This window comes from Pseudogymnoascus destructans (assembly GCF_001641265.1).
Source record: "Pseudogymnoascus destructans isolate 20631-21 unplaced genomic scaffold scaffold_3, whole genome shotgun sequence".
In the NCBI taxonomy this organism is placed as follows: Eukaryota; Fungi; Ascomycota; class Leotiomycetes; order Thelebolales; family Thelebolaceae; genus Pseudogymnoascus; species Pseudogymnoascus destructans.
This window is the reverse complement of record NW_020167522.1, coordinates 540,267-553,901: the sequence shown is the minus strand read 5'-3', so window position 1 is coordinate 553,901 and position 13,635 is coordinate 540,267. Positions and strand designations below refer to the sequence as shown.

At 46.5% G+C, this 13,635-nt stretch overlaps 2 protein-coding genes across 2 annotated transcripts; both read left to right on the top strand.

Moving 5' to 3' along the window:
• Positions 1-17: 17 nt before the first annotated feature.
• VC83_01480 (uncharacterized protein) lies at positions 18-1,749 on the top strand. Its single transcript, XM_024465157.1, has 2 exons — positions 18-208; positions 401-1,749. Exon 2 carries the CDS (start codon positions 417-419, stop codon positions 1,644-1,646), a length of 1,230 nt encoding a protein of 409 aa, XP_024327095.1. The 5' UTR covers positions 18-208; positions 401-416; the 3' UTR covers positions 1,647-1,749.
• A 10,552-nt stretch (positions 1,750-12,301) lies between these two features.
• Positions 12,302-13,223, top strand: VC83_01479 (uncharacterized protein; the record flags this gene model as incomplete). Its single annotated transcript, XM_024465156.1, has 2 exons — positions 12,302-13,185; positions 13,217-13,223. 2 exons carry the CDS (start codon positions 12,302-12,304, stop codon positions 13,221-13,223), a joined length of 891 nt encoding a protein of 296 aa, XP_024327383.1.
• Between the last annotated feature and the right edge of the window lie 412 nt (positions 13,224-13,635).

The window sequence follows — 13,635 nt, the reverse complement described above, 5'->3', positions numbered from 1 at the left end:
TATGTAAGTAGAGACGACGACGTCTGTTTCAGTGGTACGAGTTTGAACTCTCTCTTCTTTCCAACTTTATATTTATACAGTTCTCCTGTGCAGTCACTCACGGCGGACCTAGAGATACCGGTTTACATTTACGGAGACGGCGAGAGGAGAGAAAATAAGAGGATAGTACTGATCAGATCATTCAACATGCCGCTTCACGTTGCCAAAGGTACGTTTGCCAGCTCTCCTTCCGTTCGGTGATCACAAACCCGGCTATGGCCCGATTTGCGGTGGCGGTATACGCAAGCCTCAAGTGAAGCCTGGCTGATCGAATACGCTCTCTGAATACTAAATCTGCTTCCCTTGATTCATACTTCCTCACATCCACACCACACTCATCTTCACAATCCCCCGACTATAGTCGTACGACAATTACCATGAACCTCCCCAACCGTCCAACGAATCCCTCTTCTAACTCGGTGCCTACAGGCGCCATAATCGCCATCTCTGTCATTGCCGCCACTGCCTTCGCCGTCTACGAATCCCCCGAGGTGCGCCAGTTTCTTCTCAACCTCCGTCGACAAGCGGCACACACCCTACACAACCTCGGCGACAATATCGAGCCGAGAGAGCGCTGTGAGGAGGAATCCGGACAACAGCCTCTATTCAATAGACCTGAGGATGCAGAGGGCGTGGTAGAAAGGGACGGTGTTGATGCCGACGATGCGAGCAGGAAGAGGCAGATAGAGGAGCTGACGTATTGGAACAGACTGAGGGAAGAAGAAGAGAAGGAACAGAACCAACCAGCCGAAGGGCAGAGGAAACGCACACGCTCATCAAGCTTCGGTGACTTCCTCGCGCAGGACGGCGACCAGGGGACCTACGTCCTTCGGAGTGGAGCGGAACCTGTAGCAGCAGAGAACCTCCTGCATCGCCATGCTGGAAGAGGCATTGATCGTGGCGCCATGTTTGCCAACCCCTTTGGTGACGAGCACGGTATTGAGCTCAGCTCGCGCGAGGCAGGGTGGGGGTCACAGATTGATCAGCCGCAGACCCTGATGACGCCTGAGAAGGACGAGGTGATGTCCGTGGCGGACAGTGAGGGGCTGTACTGCGCCTCTGATAATGTGATCCGTCGACCCGCTGGGATTACTGGGGCGTCGGCGCTATTTGCTACGCCCGTGGCGTTCCAGGCAGGCGAGAGGCCTACTGGGATAGTCGAGACGCCATCGCTATTCAGCGCGCCTTCGCCTTCGATGGACCGAGAGCTACTCATCGACACGTCAGAGTCTGACGAGTCAGCGCCGGTGGTCTCTGAACGAGCAGTACACGACGAAGCCGAAGAGACACAATATGCGACATCTGCCTCGCGCATGCATCAGGATGGCGAGACGGATGCGTATGCTGCCATCCACGCGTGGGCCGACGGCGCGAACAGCACGGTGGGGTTCTACTCGCCGCTCTCCGTTACACCGCAGGTGATTTCCGAGGCGTCGGATGGGGGGTTTGGGAGCGACGCCGCATCGTCGAATGGCGCAGCAACGCCGAAGACGTCAGACTCCGTGTCTATGATCGGAGGGGAGAGTGGGAGCGAAGGTAGGAATACTCTAGGGAGTTGGACGGAGGTCGGGAGCGTCGTTAGTAGCATCGAGGGAAGGGTTATATAACTTCTTAATTAGGAATGGGAATAGGAATCGGTATGGGCGTAAGGAATCTTTTTCTTCTATAAGGGAGACTATAGTATAGAAATAAAAGCTTTTATTTTATGGCTACTCTTACGATCCTGTTACTCGTCCCTACTATTACTATTACTCCGTTACTATTACTTATCCCTACTACTATTACTCTTACTCCTCCCTATCAGTGTTGCCAATAGTGCGGCTTGGCAGTATATTGCTAGGAAATTCCCATATTGTATTGCCACAATAACGTAATTCACCCCTGAGTGGGCCACACCCCCAAGTGGGCCACCCCCAATCCAATTTCTACACTTAGAGCCATTTAATTCAACAAAACGCCATTCAATCCTAATTATCTCTCTCGGGGCAGTAATTAGCTCTATGTCCAGGCATCCTACATATACTGCATGTATATATACGTCGTGTACCTAATGCTGGTGCTGGTAATAGTGGTAGTGCTGCTGCTGCACCTTCAGATGTAGATGCACCTCCTAGACCAAAGCGCAAGCCCTGCGCTTCTTGAACTGATAATCCCCCTTCATGAACAAACTGCTTATTAGATAGGCTCTTCTTCTTCTTCTGTTTGTGATTCGCCTCACGTAGATCCTTGTTTCCCTCTCTAAAAGAAGAATAGCTCTCATCGCTCCATTGCATGCTTTATACATCTGCTCAATTACCTGCTTTGTAGGGGTATGTGGGCTTTCTGACCAATATTTCAGCAGGGATTTAGCTGATCTTTGGTGCTTTGCGAGCTGTGCAATCGTAGCTGGTGTGTGTGGTTGATATACACTAGATCTGCTAGATGGTCAACTAGGCACTGGGGTTGGCGTTCGCAGTGATATATTAAGCTTTGAGAGCACAGCTTCTGCATTTAATGGTACTAATCCAGCTGCTTTAAAGCTATTCTGGATAGTATTCGTTTGAAATGCATCAGTGCGAGCAGTTGGATATGCAGCTAGGAATTCTAGCTTGTCAATATGGTTGATCCCCATTCACATCTTCTGATCCACTAGCCTTCCATATGCACGTTTCAATCCTGCAAAGCACCCTACATCTAGGGGCTGAAGAAGATGCGATGAATGCGCAGGCATACATATAGGAATGATGTTGTTTTCGGTGCATAGCTGATCAAAGCGTGGCGTAAGATGGCTGCCATGTCCATCTAGGACAAAAAGTCGATATCTTCCACGCGCACGCGCATATGGGATGAATAGTTTTTCTAGCCATCTTAGACCAATTTCATCTGTAGTCCAGCCATTAGCACTAAGTTCAAACCACCAGTCTTGTGGTATATCTGATTGGAACCAGCTTCCCTTATATAGTTTGCCTTTGAAGATGATCATAGGTGGAAGGGCGTATCCTTCAGCGCCTATTGTTTCAATCACAGTTACCCACTCGCGATTACCTGGCTGCAAAACTGATCTACGACCATAGTATTCAGCCCTAGTAACAACCTTCGCTGTCGCGCATAGCCCCATCGCGAACCCAGTTTCATCGAAATTGTAGATATCCTCAGGTAGAATACCATACATAGCGATAGCACTCTCAACCCTCTTAATAAGCGATAACCACCAACACTCCGCAGCTTTGTATACTTCTCAAAATGCTGAATCCAATCCATGCCTCTCTCGTTTGTAGTCCAGCCATTTTCAGTAACAGCAATTACCCAATCGCTTGGAAATCCACTATTCTCATACCAAGATGCAAGGTGGTTTTTGCCTGCAACAATGACGAATGGCGGCACTGCCCAACCCTGAGAACTAACGCCTTGGATTACTGTAATCCATTCCCAATTGCCAGGCTGTACCTTCTTTGCTTTTGCCCGCCCGTCTGAGCTTGTTACAACAGTAGCAGTTGAGATAACACCCATCATAAACCCAGTCTCATCAAAGTTGTAGATATCTGCTTCATGAATACCATATTTCGCAATTATGTTATGCACAAGCTCAAACCAGCCACGTATAAGTTCTGGATCTTCACACTTAGCCCTCTGGTAGTCGTATTTGCGCTGGAAGTGTGTCCGGAGCTCTACATGCCGCTTAACAAAGTTTGAAGCCCAACGCGACCCAACGTGTGGTGCGTCGCGTGTTTCAAGTAGTCGATTTGCCATATCTGCAACAATAGACAACTGAGGAGGAAACCCTTTGGTAGCTAGGTCGAGTATATATTGAACAAGGACTGATTCCTCTAAGTTAGTTAATTTCCGTAAGTTGGCTTGAATATCGCGTCGTGAAGGTATGCCTAATAAACGACGGCCTAGCTTGCGGTGGTCAACAGAATAGATCTTAGCAGCAACTCGAGGACGTAACTTTGGGTCGCTTTGTATAGCTTGGATAGCTAGCATCAACTGGCTTTCATCATTTTTCTGGGGCATGTTTTGTTGTTGAGTAATTTAGCATTTAGTTGGGGGGTATTGTGGTCGCAATATTTTGGCCGGTTCGCTTGTTTGGCTGGTTCATTATACATCTACGTTATAGATAGTACTATTGTCGTACTTACTGATCTTGCATATAGTAACGATGTAGAAGAAAGAAGAAAGAAGAAAGGAAGGGCAAAATAGTGAGGTTATAGCTTAACATCATAACAGGCGTTGATAGTACTACAATAAGTAGTACTATCAAAACAATAGTACTATAATAAGTAGTACTATCAAAGCAATAGGGGTAACTTAAACACGTGATATTCTACACTATTGTTGTCACGTGATGTCCATATTGTTTATATTGTTTATAATGTGGTTTACCACCAAACTGAACATCCCACCAAATGAAACACTTTCTGATAGCATCGCAACCTCAAACCCAATTACTCCACCACACCACAACAAAAAGATGCCTCAGAAAGCTAATGAAGGCCGAGTAAGTCAGCACCCTGGATGCTGTACTTCGCTACATGTTCTTTACCAGCTCAAACCACTTTGTTATACAATCAGGATTTTCGCAGAGGGCTCGCTGGAGGTCGTACGCACGAGAGAGACGCGTCTTAAGCTTTGGTTCATTGTGTACAAAGTGGTAGGGCCAGTTTTTTCCAACTGGGGGTTCGCGACGCGTCGCACGGAGGAGATTCGCTATATCTCGTACATCCTAAATTCGAGGTGGAAATCCTCGCGAATCTAGGTAAAGTACGTATCGTATGAGCTCCTCTTCCTCAATTGGGGTCAATGAATGTTGTTTGTCGTGTCTACCAGCTCATGGTTGGCTTCCGTGTATGCGACGGGTAAGTGTTACATGTGGGACCTCATATAGCTGCGCAGCACGTCGGATGGACAGTTTGTGGGGTGATTTGGTAGCTTGAATGGCTAGTAAAGCTACAATTTTGATGAGACGGGCTTTATGATGGGTGTTATCTGTGGGAATATGGTTGTTACGAGCTCAGATCGAAAAGGCCGAGCAAAGCAGCTTCAGTCTGGTAATCGGGAATGGGCAACAGTGATTGAATGTGTGGGTGCAGACGGCTTTGTAGTGCCTGCATACTTGATTGTACAAGGCAAGCATCACCTTGCACCTTGGTACACAGAGTGCGGCCTTCCACCTACTTGGGCCATCAAGACCTCACCAAATGGCTGGACCAACAATGATACAGGTCTAGACTGGATAAAACACTTTAATCAGCATACACGTGTACGAACACAAGGGGTCTGGCGGATGGTTGTCCTAGATGGCCATGAGAGCCACCTATCTGCCCAGTTTGATATGTACTGCAAGGAGAACAACATTATTACGCTCTGTCCCCTGCGCACTCCTCACATCTTACCCAGCCTCTTGATGTTGGGTGTTTTAGTGTACTAAAGCGAATGTATGGTCGAGAACTTGAGGTCTTCATTAAGGCCTCTATTACCCATATCACTAAGATTGAGTTCTTTATTGCATTCAAGGCTGCCCACGACCATACAATGACAACTGAAAATATCCTAGCTGGCTTTCGAGGTACTGGCCTAGTCCCGTACAACCCAGAAGCAGTTCTCTCAAAGCTTGATATCAAGTTACGGACGCCAACACCAACTGGATCCCCCCTACTAGAGGCTGACCCTTGGGTCCCTCAAACACCACAAACCCCAGCTGATGCAATTTTGCAGTCTAAGTTTGTACAGAATAGAATTGGAATTCATCAAAGAAGCTCCCCAACAACGATTTTTTCAGCTGTAAAGCAGCTGGTGAAGGGTACAGACCGCATTGCGCACCAAATGACCCTTATACAAGAGGAGGTCCGTACCCTTCGAAAGGCCAACACAGCACTTTCAAAGCGTCAGAAAGCCAAGCGTACACGTGTCCAAGATGGAGGGTCACTTACTATAGAAGATGCTCAAAAACTGATCGCTGAAAAAGAGGATAAAGGGTTGAAACGACAGAAAAGGTCAAATGAGGAGGGTGCTGTAGAGGCTGGTCCGTCGACTTCGCGGCGCTGTGGGAGGTGTGGCAAGACTGGGCATAATGTACGAACCTGTCAAGAGGTTGAAGAGATATTAGGAGAAGAGAATTCAATTGAGTGTAGTTAATTTTAATGTGTTAGGGTGGAGTAATTGGGTTTGAGGTTGCGATGCTATCGGAAAGTGTTTCATTTGGTGGGATGTTCCGTTTGGTGGTAAACCACGTTATTGTTTAACGTAGTTCACAAGCGAGTCGCCTACACAAGCTCACCGCCGATTATTCCTTGGCATCATACGAAATCATAAAATATCTCAACAATTAATTAATTAAACTATTCTAACTCTTCGGCATTTGAATCATCAGATGTATCTACAATATTTGGACAAGTTCGTACGTTGTGACCAATTTGTCCGCAACATCTACAACAACGTTTTTGCAGCTCAGTTTGCTTCGTACGACCCCTACTTTCTCGCAAATCAGCTTGTAATTGTATATTAGCCTCTCTTTGAGCCTCTGAGTCTTGGACAGCTTCGACAGTAAGTACTCCTCCTTCTTGCAATCGACATTTCTTTGTACGACGACGTCGACTAAGTAAGTCATTCGCTTTGCGAAGTGCAGTGTTTTCTTCTCGTAATAACGTCAATTCGTGTATTGCACTCGCTGCACCTTTCGCAACCTGATCAATGCTTCGTAAAAGCAAAGTTGGTGAACTATTCTGATGTCGTATAATCCGGTCTTTAAGGTATGTTAATTGAGATTGTGTCTCAAGTACATTGTGTGGAGTTTTAGGTTCCCAAATCACAGGTAGAGTTGGCGTAGGCGTTGGTGTTGGCGTACGAAGTCGAACATCAAGCTTTGAGATTACATAGTCTGGATCGTACGGAACAAGCCCTGTAGCGCGAAACCCTGCTCGAATGTTTGATTCAATCATTGCTGTACGAAACGCTATGTGAAAGGCAGGGAAGAAATCTGTAATGGTGGGTGCACCAGATGTGAGAATCTAGCCACCCAAGGAAGGGATGATTTTACTAAGACAACACACTGTCTTAGGAAACAGAGCCAAAGGGTTGTAGCTTAGACTATTCCACAACGCAGCAATCAGGTGTGTGATGTAGTGAAGTGGTTCAGACAAGTTGCAACAAATGTTGAGTCTGGGAACTCAGGGGTAAGTCAGAGGTTAACACCTCACTGACTTTTCAGAAACAAGGAGTAACAAGATGAATGCTTGGAAGCTTGGAAAAGACGTGGAAGTATGTGATAGTCAATTTACTGTATTGCCTGCTTGCCCTTTCTTAAGGAAAGGGCAATCCTATTTATGCTAAAGGAGTGTAGTTCTCTCATTTTCCAAGACTTTCCATGACAAACCAGGCTTGGTAACTGTAGTCGACGTAAGAGAATCCCATAGAACCATCTCCTAGGTTTCTAGCCAATAGGAAGTGAAAGGAGGTCCAAGGTCAGAGTACCCCTATAGACAGATTATGTCATAACTTAACCAATCTTGTGGGTAACTAAGGAGTGATGACGTGTAATGAATCATAGAGGGTTGTAGAAGCTTCTAGAGCTATCGTTCATGTTCCTAGGCCTCTAGTTGGTAGAGATATGCCATGTGGTAGTATTGGCCCACCCCCTTAAGGAGGAGATTTTCTTAATAACTTGTTCAATGAGTGTCCAAATGATATGCCGTGATGTATGTAGCATAAACAGATGTAGTAGAAGAGTTTGCAGCAATCGTTGAGTAGTATTGCTTCTGTTGTTGGTGTGATAAGCCAAGATATGTATGGTGACTTGTAGGTTTGAGGAGGAGATTTCTAAGTTTGCTCTTGAGTTTGATAGCAAACTGAGTGCAACGAATGTCAGTATGACAAAATCTTCTTTCGAGATGTGTGTAATATGCGCACGCATCAACTACTCAATCTCAGTTCCGTACGAATGCTTTAATGGTCGAAAACAACCAACGTCAAGTGGCTGAAGGTTATGAGACGAATGTGCTGGCATGCAAAGAATAATAATATTCCAGTCCTTGCAATACATCTCAAATTCGATTGAGTGATGACTTTCGTGCCCGTCAAGAATCAAAAGTCGATATCTACCCTTCGTACGACTCTGTGTATGTCGATTAAAATGCTTAATCCAATCAAGCCCTCGCTCATTTGTTGTCCAGCCATTTGATGTAACAGCAACAACCCAATTTGATGGCAAAGAAGCGTTTTCATACCAAGACGAAAGGTGATTTTTCCCTGCAACAATAATAAATGGCGGTAGCGCATATTTAGTAATCATGTTTCGTACAAGTCGAAACCACGCGTTATACGCGTCAGGATCTTCGCATTGAACTCGCTGATAGTCGATCTTTCGATTAAAACGCGTACAGAGTTGTGGTTGTCGTCGTACGAAGTTTGAAGTCCAGTTCTTTCCGACGCGTCCGCTGTCGCGTTCAGCAAGCAATCGATTCGCCATATCTTTAATAGCACTGCGTCGAGGAGGAAATGCTCGCGAATCTAGGTCAAGAATATGTCATACGACAACTTCTTCTTCTAATATTGTCAATTTTCGAGACTTAACTGAAGTTGTATATCGTGCAGGTTTTCCAGAGTGTCGATCTCTCAATGTCGTACGAGGAAGATTGTAGATTCGCGCAACGTGAGTTACACTTAGTTTTGGGTTTGATTTAAGCACTTGAAGTGCAAGAATCATACTTCTTTCTTTGTACGAAGTTGTCATGTTTAAAAAAAAAGTTATGAAGTTTAAAGTCAAAAGTATGATGCCAAGAAAAAATCGGCGGTGAGCTTGTGTAGGCGACTCGCTTGTGAACTACGTTATATTGTTTATATTATACTGTAACGTACATGTATAGCGAAAGCGCCAAACAAGCGAAAGCGCCAAAATTATCTACCCTCACGACAAACATTGCGATAAATCTACCACAACATTAGAAATCAATTGAAACTACTCGGAGTCCTCTTCCTCAGAGGTGTCTATTACAATCTGACACGTGCGCGCATTGTGCCCAGTCTCACCACACTTGCCACAGCGACGGGCACGGGTTTCTTCCCTTGGCTTCCGACCACGGCTTGCCCTTATTTCCTGCTCTACCTGCTGCACAACATCCCTCTCATCCTGTAGCTCTTGCGCCCCTTGTTGACTAAGTGATCCTCCTTGCTGTAGTCGTGTTTTCCTAGCTCTCCGGCGCTTGCTTAGTACTTCATTTGCCTGTCGTAGGGTTTGGTTCTCTCCCTTTAGCAGTGCTAATTGATGCATTATTTGCGATGCACCCTTTGTAAACTGGTCAACAGCTGCATAGATTGAGGTTGGAGAGCTATTTTGATGGCGTGAAATCCGAGTTTTAATAAATGTAGACTGTGACATAGCTTCAATTGGGTTGTTTGGTGTCTGAGAAACCCAAGGTTGAGCAGTACCTGGGCGGGAGCTTGGAGGCGTTGGTGTCCTTAACTTAAGATCAAGTGTAGATATCACTCTCTCAGGGTCAAATGGAAGAAGCCCTGCCCCTCGGAACCCGCCTCAAATGTTACTTTCCGTCATTGTAGTGTTAAATGCAGCGTGGAAGGCAGGAAAGAAGTCATCCTTTGTAATATGAGAAATATGAGCCTGCATCATATCTTCAATTTGCCGACCATAGGCCTGCTTTAACGGGCCGAAACAGCCAACATCAAGTGGCTGGAGTAGATGAGAAGAGTGAGCAGGCATACAAAGCGTAATAATGTTGTGTTCCTTGCAGTACTCCTCAAACTCATCTGAGTGGTGGCTCTCATGACCATCAAGGACTAACAAGCGATAACCACCAACACTCCGGGCCTTTGTATGCTTCTCAAAGTGCTGAATCCAATCCATGCCTCTCTCGTTTGTAGTCCAGCCATTTTCAGTAACAGAAATCACCCAATCGCTTGAAAATCCACTATTCTCATACCAAGATGTAAGGTGGTTTTTGCCTGCAACAATGATAAATGGTGGTACTGCCCAACCTTGAGAACTAACGCCTTGGATTACTGTAACCCATTCCCGATTACCAGGCTGTACCTTCTTTGCTTTTGCCCGCCCGTCTGAGCTTGTTACAACCATAGCAGTTGAGATAACGCCCATCATAAACCCAGTCTCATCAAAGTTGTAGATATCTGCTTCATCGATACCATATTTCGCAATTGTGTTACGCACAAGCTCAAACCAGCCATTAATAACTTCTGGATCTTCGCACTTAGCCCTCTGGTAGTCGTATTTGCGCTGAAAGCGTGTCTGGAGCTCTACACGCCGCTTAACAAAGTTTGAAGCCCAACGCGACCCAACGCGTGACGCGTCGCGTGTTGCAAGTAGTCGACTTGCCATATCTTCAACAACAGACAGCCGAGGAGGAAACCCTTTGGCAGCTAGGTCGAGTATATACTGAACAAGGACGGACTCCTCTAGGTTAGTTAATTTCTGTGAGTTGGCTTGGATATCGCGTCGTGAAGGTACACCTTCTAGACGACGACCTAGCTTGCGGTGGTCCACAGAATAGATCCTAGCAGCAACTCGAAGGCGTAACTTTGGGTCGCTTTGCATAGCCTGGATAGCTAGCACTAATTGGCTTTCATCGTTTTTATGGGGCATGTTTTGTTGTTGAGGAATTTAACATTTAGTTGGGGGGTTTGGTCACCGCATCATTTTGGCGCTTTCGCTTGTTTGGCGCTTTCGCTATACATGTACATTATTGCCAAGCTTTATTAGCGCCATATTGTGACAATACAATATGGCCTTTGGCCGTAACGTAATTCACCCTTGAGTGGGCCACACCCCCGAGTGGGCCACCCGCTCTTTTTTTCGCGCATCTACGCGTACATCTATCTTCTACCAACCACTATGCCACCAATTCGCAAGAAATCGAAACAGGATTTAGCCCATCAGGAAGGGTGCATCTTACTTGCAATACAAGCTATTCAAAGAGAAGAAATTAGCTCTATACGTGATGCAGCGACGCGTTTTCAAGTACCACGTACCATGCTTGCGCGACGCCTCGATGGTATCACAAATCGTGCAGATACGCGCCCTAGCAGCCATAAGATGACCCAAGAAGATGAAGAAGCGCTTAAAAAATGGGTGCTATCTATGGATGACCGAGGGGCAGCTCCGCGCCCACATATGGTGGGAGAAATGGCCAATCTGCTACTTGCTGCGCGCGGAATTGCACCAGTGGGGGCAAATTGGGTTAGCAAGTACATCAAGCGCACCCCAAGCCTCAAATCACGATTCTCACGACGGTACGACTACAAGCGGGCCCAGCAAGAAGATCCCTTGATGGTCATGAGAGCCACCACTCGGACAAGTTTGAGGAGTACTGCAAAGAACACAACATTATAACTCTCTGTATGCCTGCTCATTCCTCTCATCTACTCCAGCCACTTGATGTTGGCTGTTTTAGCCCATTATAAAGGGCTTATGGTCGGCAAATTGAAGATATGATGCGGGCTCATATTTCTCATATTACTAAGGATGACTTCTTTCCTGCCTTCTATGCTGCATTTAACATTGCAATGACAGAAAGCAACATTCAAGGAGGCTTCCGGGGTGCTGGACTTCTCCCATTCGACCCTGAGAGTGTGATCTCTACACTTGATCTTAAGTTAAAGACACCAACGCCTCCAAGCTCCCGCCCGGGTACTGCTTAACCTTGGGTTTCCCAAACACCAAACAACCCAATTGAAGCCTAATCACAGTCTACCTTCATTAAAAACTGAATTGCGCATCATCAAAATAGCTCTCCAACCTCAATCTATACAGCTGTTGACCAGTTTACAAAGGGTACATCACAAATAATGCATCAATTACCATTGTTGAAGGCGGAGAACCAAAACCTGCGACAGGCAAATGAAGTGCTAAGCAAGCGCCGGAGAGCTAAAAAAAACACGATTACAGCAAGGATGATCAATTAGTCAACAAGTAGCACAGCAGCTACAGGACGAGAGGGATGTTGTACAGCAAGTGGAGCAAGAAATAAGGGCGAGTAGTGGTCGGAAGCCAAGCAAAGAAACCCGCGCATGTCGCTGTAGCAAGTGTGGTGGAACTGGACATAATGCGCGCACTTGTCAGATTGTAATAGACACATCTGAGGAAGAGGACTCCGAGTAGTTTCAATTGATTTCTAGTGTTGTGGTGGATTTATCGCAATTCCTGTATTGTGGTCGCGATATTTTGGCCGGTTCGCTTGTTTGGCCGGTTCGTTATACATGTACGTTAATACTATTAATTACTATTTTATGTTATATACTAACTTGAAAATAGGCAAATATGGCACCACCATCAAAGTTTCCTGCTGTAATGGCACAACCACGCATACTAGAAGGCCCTCCTGATATTTCTCTAGCCAACTTTCAACAATTCAAAGGCTCTAGAAAGAGTCAAGCTTTAGCTGAAATGGCTCATTCTCGCGCTGTTGTCGCCCTTGCTGCTTGCCCCCGCTGCATGAAAGGCACAGTAAAGCATGAGTTTGCTTGCTGTGCTATAAACACTACTGCCCACCCTGATGGCCGCTGCACCAACTGTGCCCACTTTACGGGTACAGGGTCATGCTCTTTCCTTGGCGCTGCTGGTTCTGGTGTCGCTGCTGGTCATCCTCCTCCTGCTGCACCCCGTCTTGTCGTCTCTGCGCCCCGCTCTGTTGGTGCTGCTGCACCCCGCCTTGTTGTCTCTGCACCCCGCCTCATCATTTCTGCGCCCCGCCTCGTCGTCTCTGCGCCCCGCCTCGTCGTCTCTGCGCCCCGCCTTGTTGTCTCTGCGCCCCGCCCTGTTGGTGCTGCCTCACCAGCATGGGGCCCAGCGAGTTTAGAAGCAAAAGATGGGGGAAATAAGGGAGATGAGGGGGATGAGGGGGATTGGGGGGAGAAGGAGGTAGAGATGGTTGGAGCTAGTGGTGAGAGACAGGCAGTTTTGGGTCTCACTTACCGTGAGGCTGAGGATGAGTGGCTTCGGGCTGGGCGTCGCTGCCTCTTTGCTCGGGAGATTGCCCTAATCCTTCGGATTAGGCGTGATATTCTTGGCACTGACGCTGGCTCATTAGATGCCTTGGCTGAGGCCCTTCGGAGTTATGAGAGAGAGTCCCGTGTTGGGGATCCTGACCTCCTCAAACCCATCCTTCGTAATGGGGATGATGATTTATTCATCATTCCTCAGAGGTCGGCTCCTCGTGCTTGTCAGAGTGTAGAGGAGGTAGAGGAGGATCAGAGGTTGTTACATAGAAGAAGTTTATAGTACTATAGTACTATTAAATGTCACAAACCTATAGTGACACTTGTGTAGTTGGTGCAGTTGGTGCAGTTCGTGTAGTTAGCATCACTTGACCTGGCAAATTGACTGTGATGCCTGTCTGTGCCATAATACTGTAGACAGTAAGGTATTATGCTGTAGTATACTAACGTGGTTTATCAGTACGTCGGACATATCAGTACCTCGGACACTTTTCATTGGCATTCTACTTTGAATATCAATAAATCAACCATAACATATTAAATTAACTATAACTAAGCGGAATCAGATGAACTAGACATATCTATAGCTTCTTGACAAGTTCACGCATTATGACCAGCTTTTCCACAGATCCCACAGCATCGCCTAGACAGTTGCCC

What these genes read in the sequence shown, in the direction of transcription:
- VC83_01480 (XM_024465157.1), top strand. Translation starts at nt 417, where the DNA reads ATGAACCTCCCCAACCGTCCAACGAATCCCTCTTCTAACTCGGTGCCT.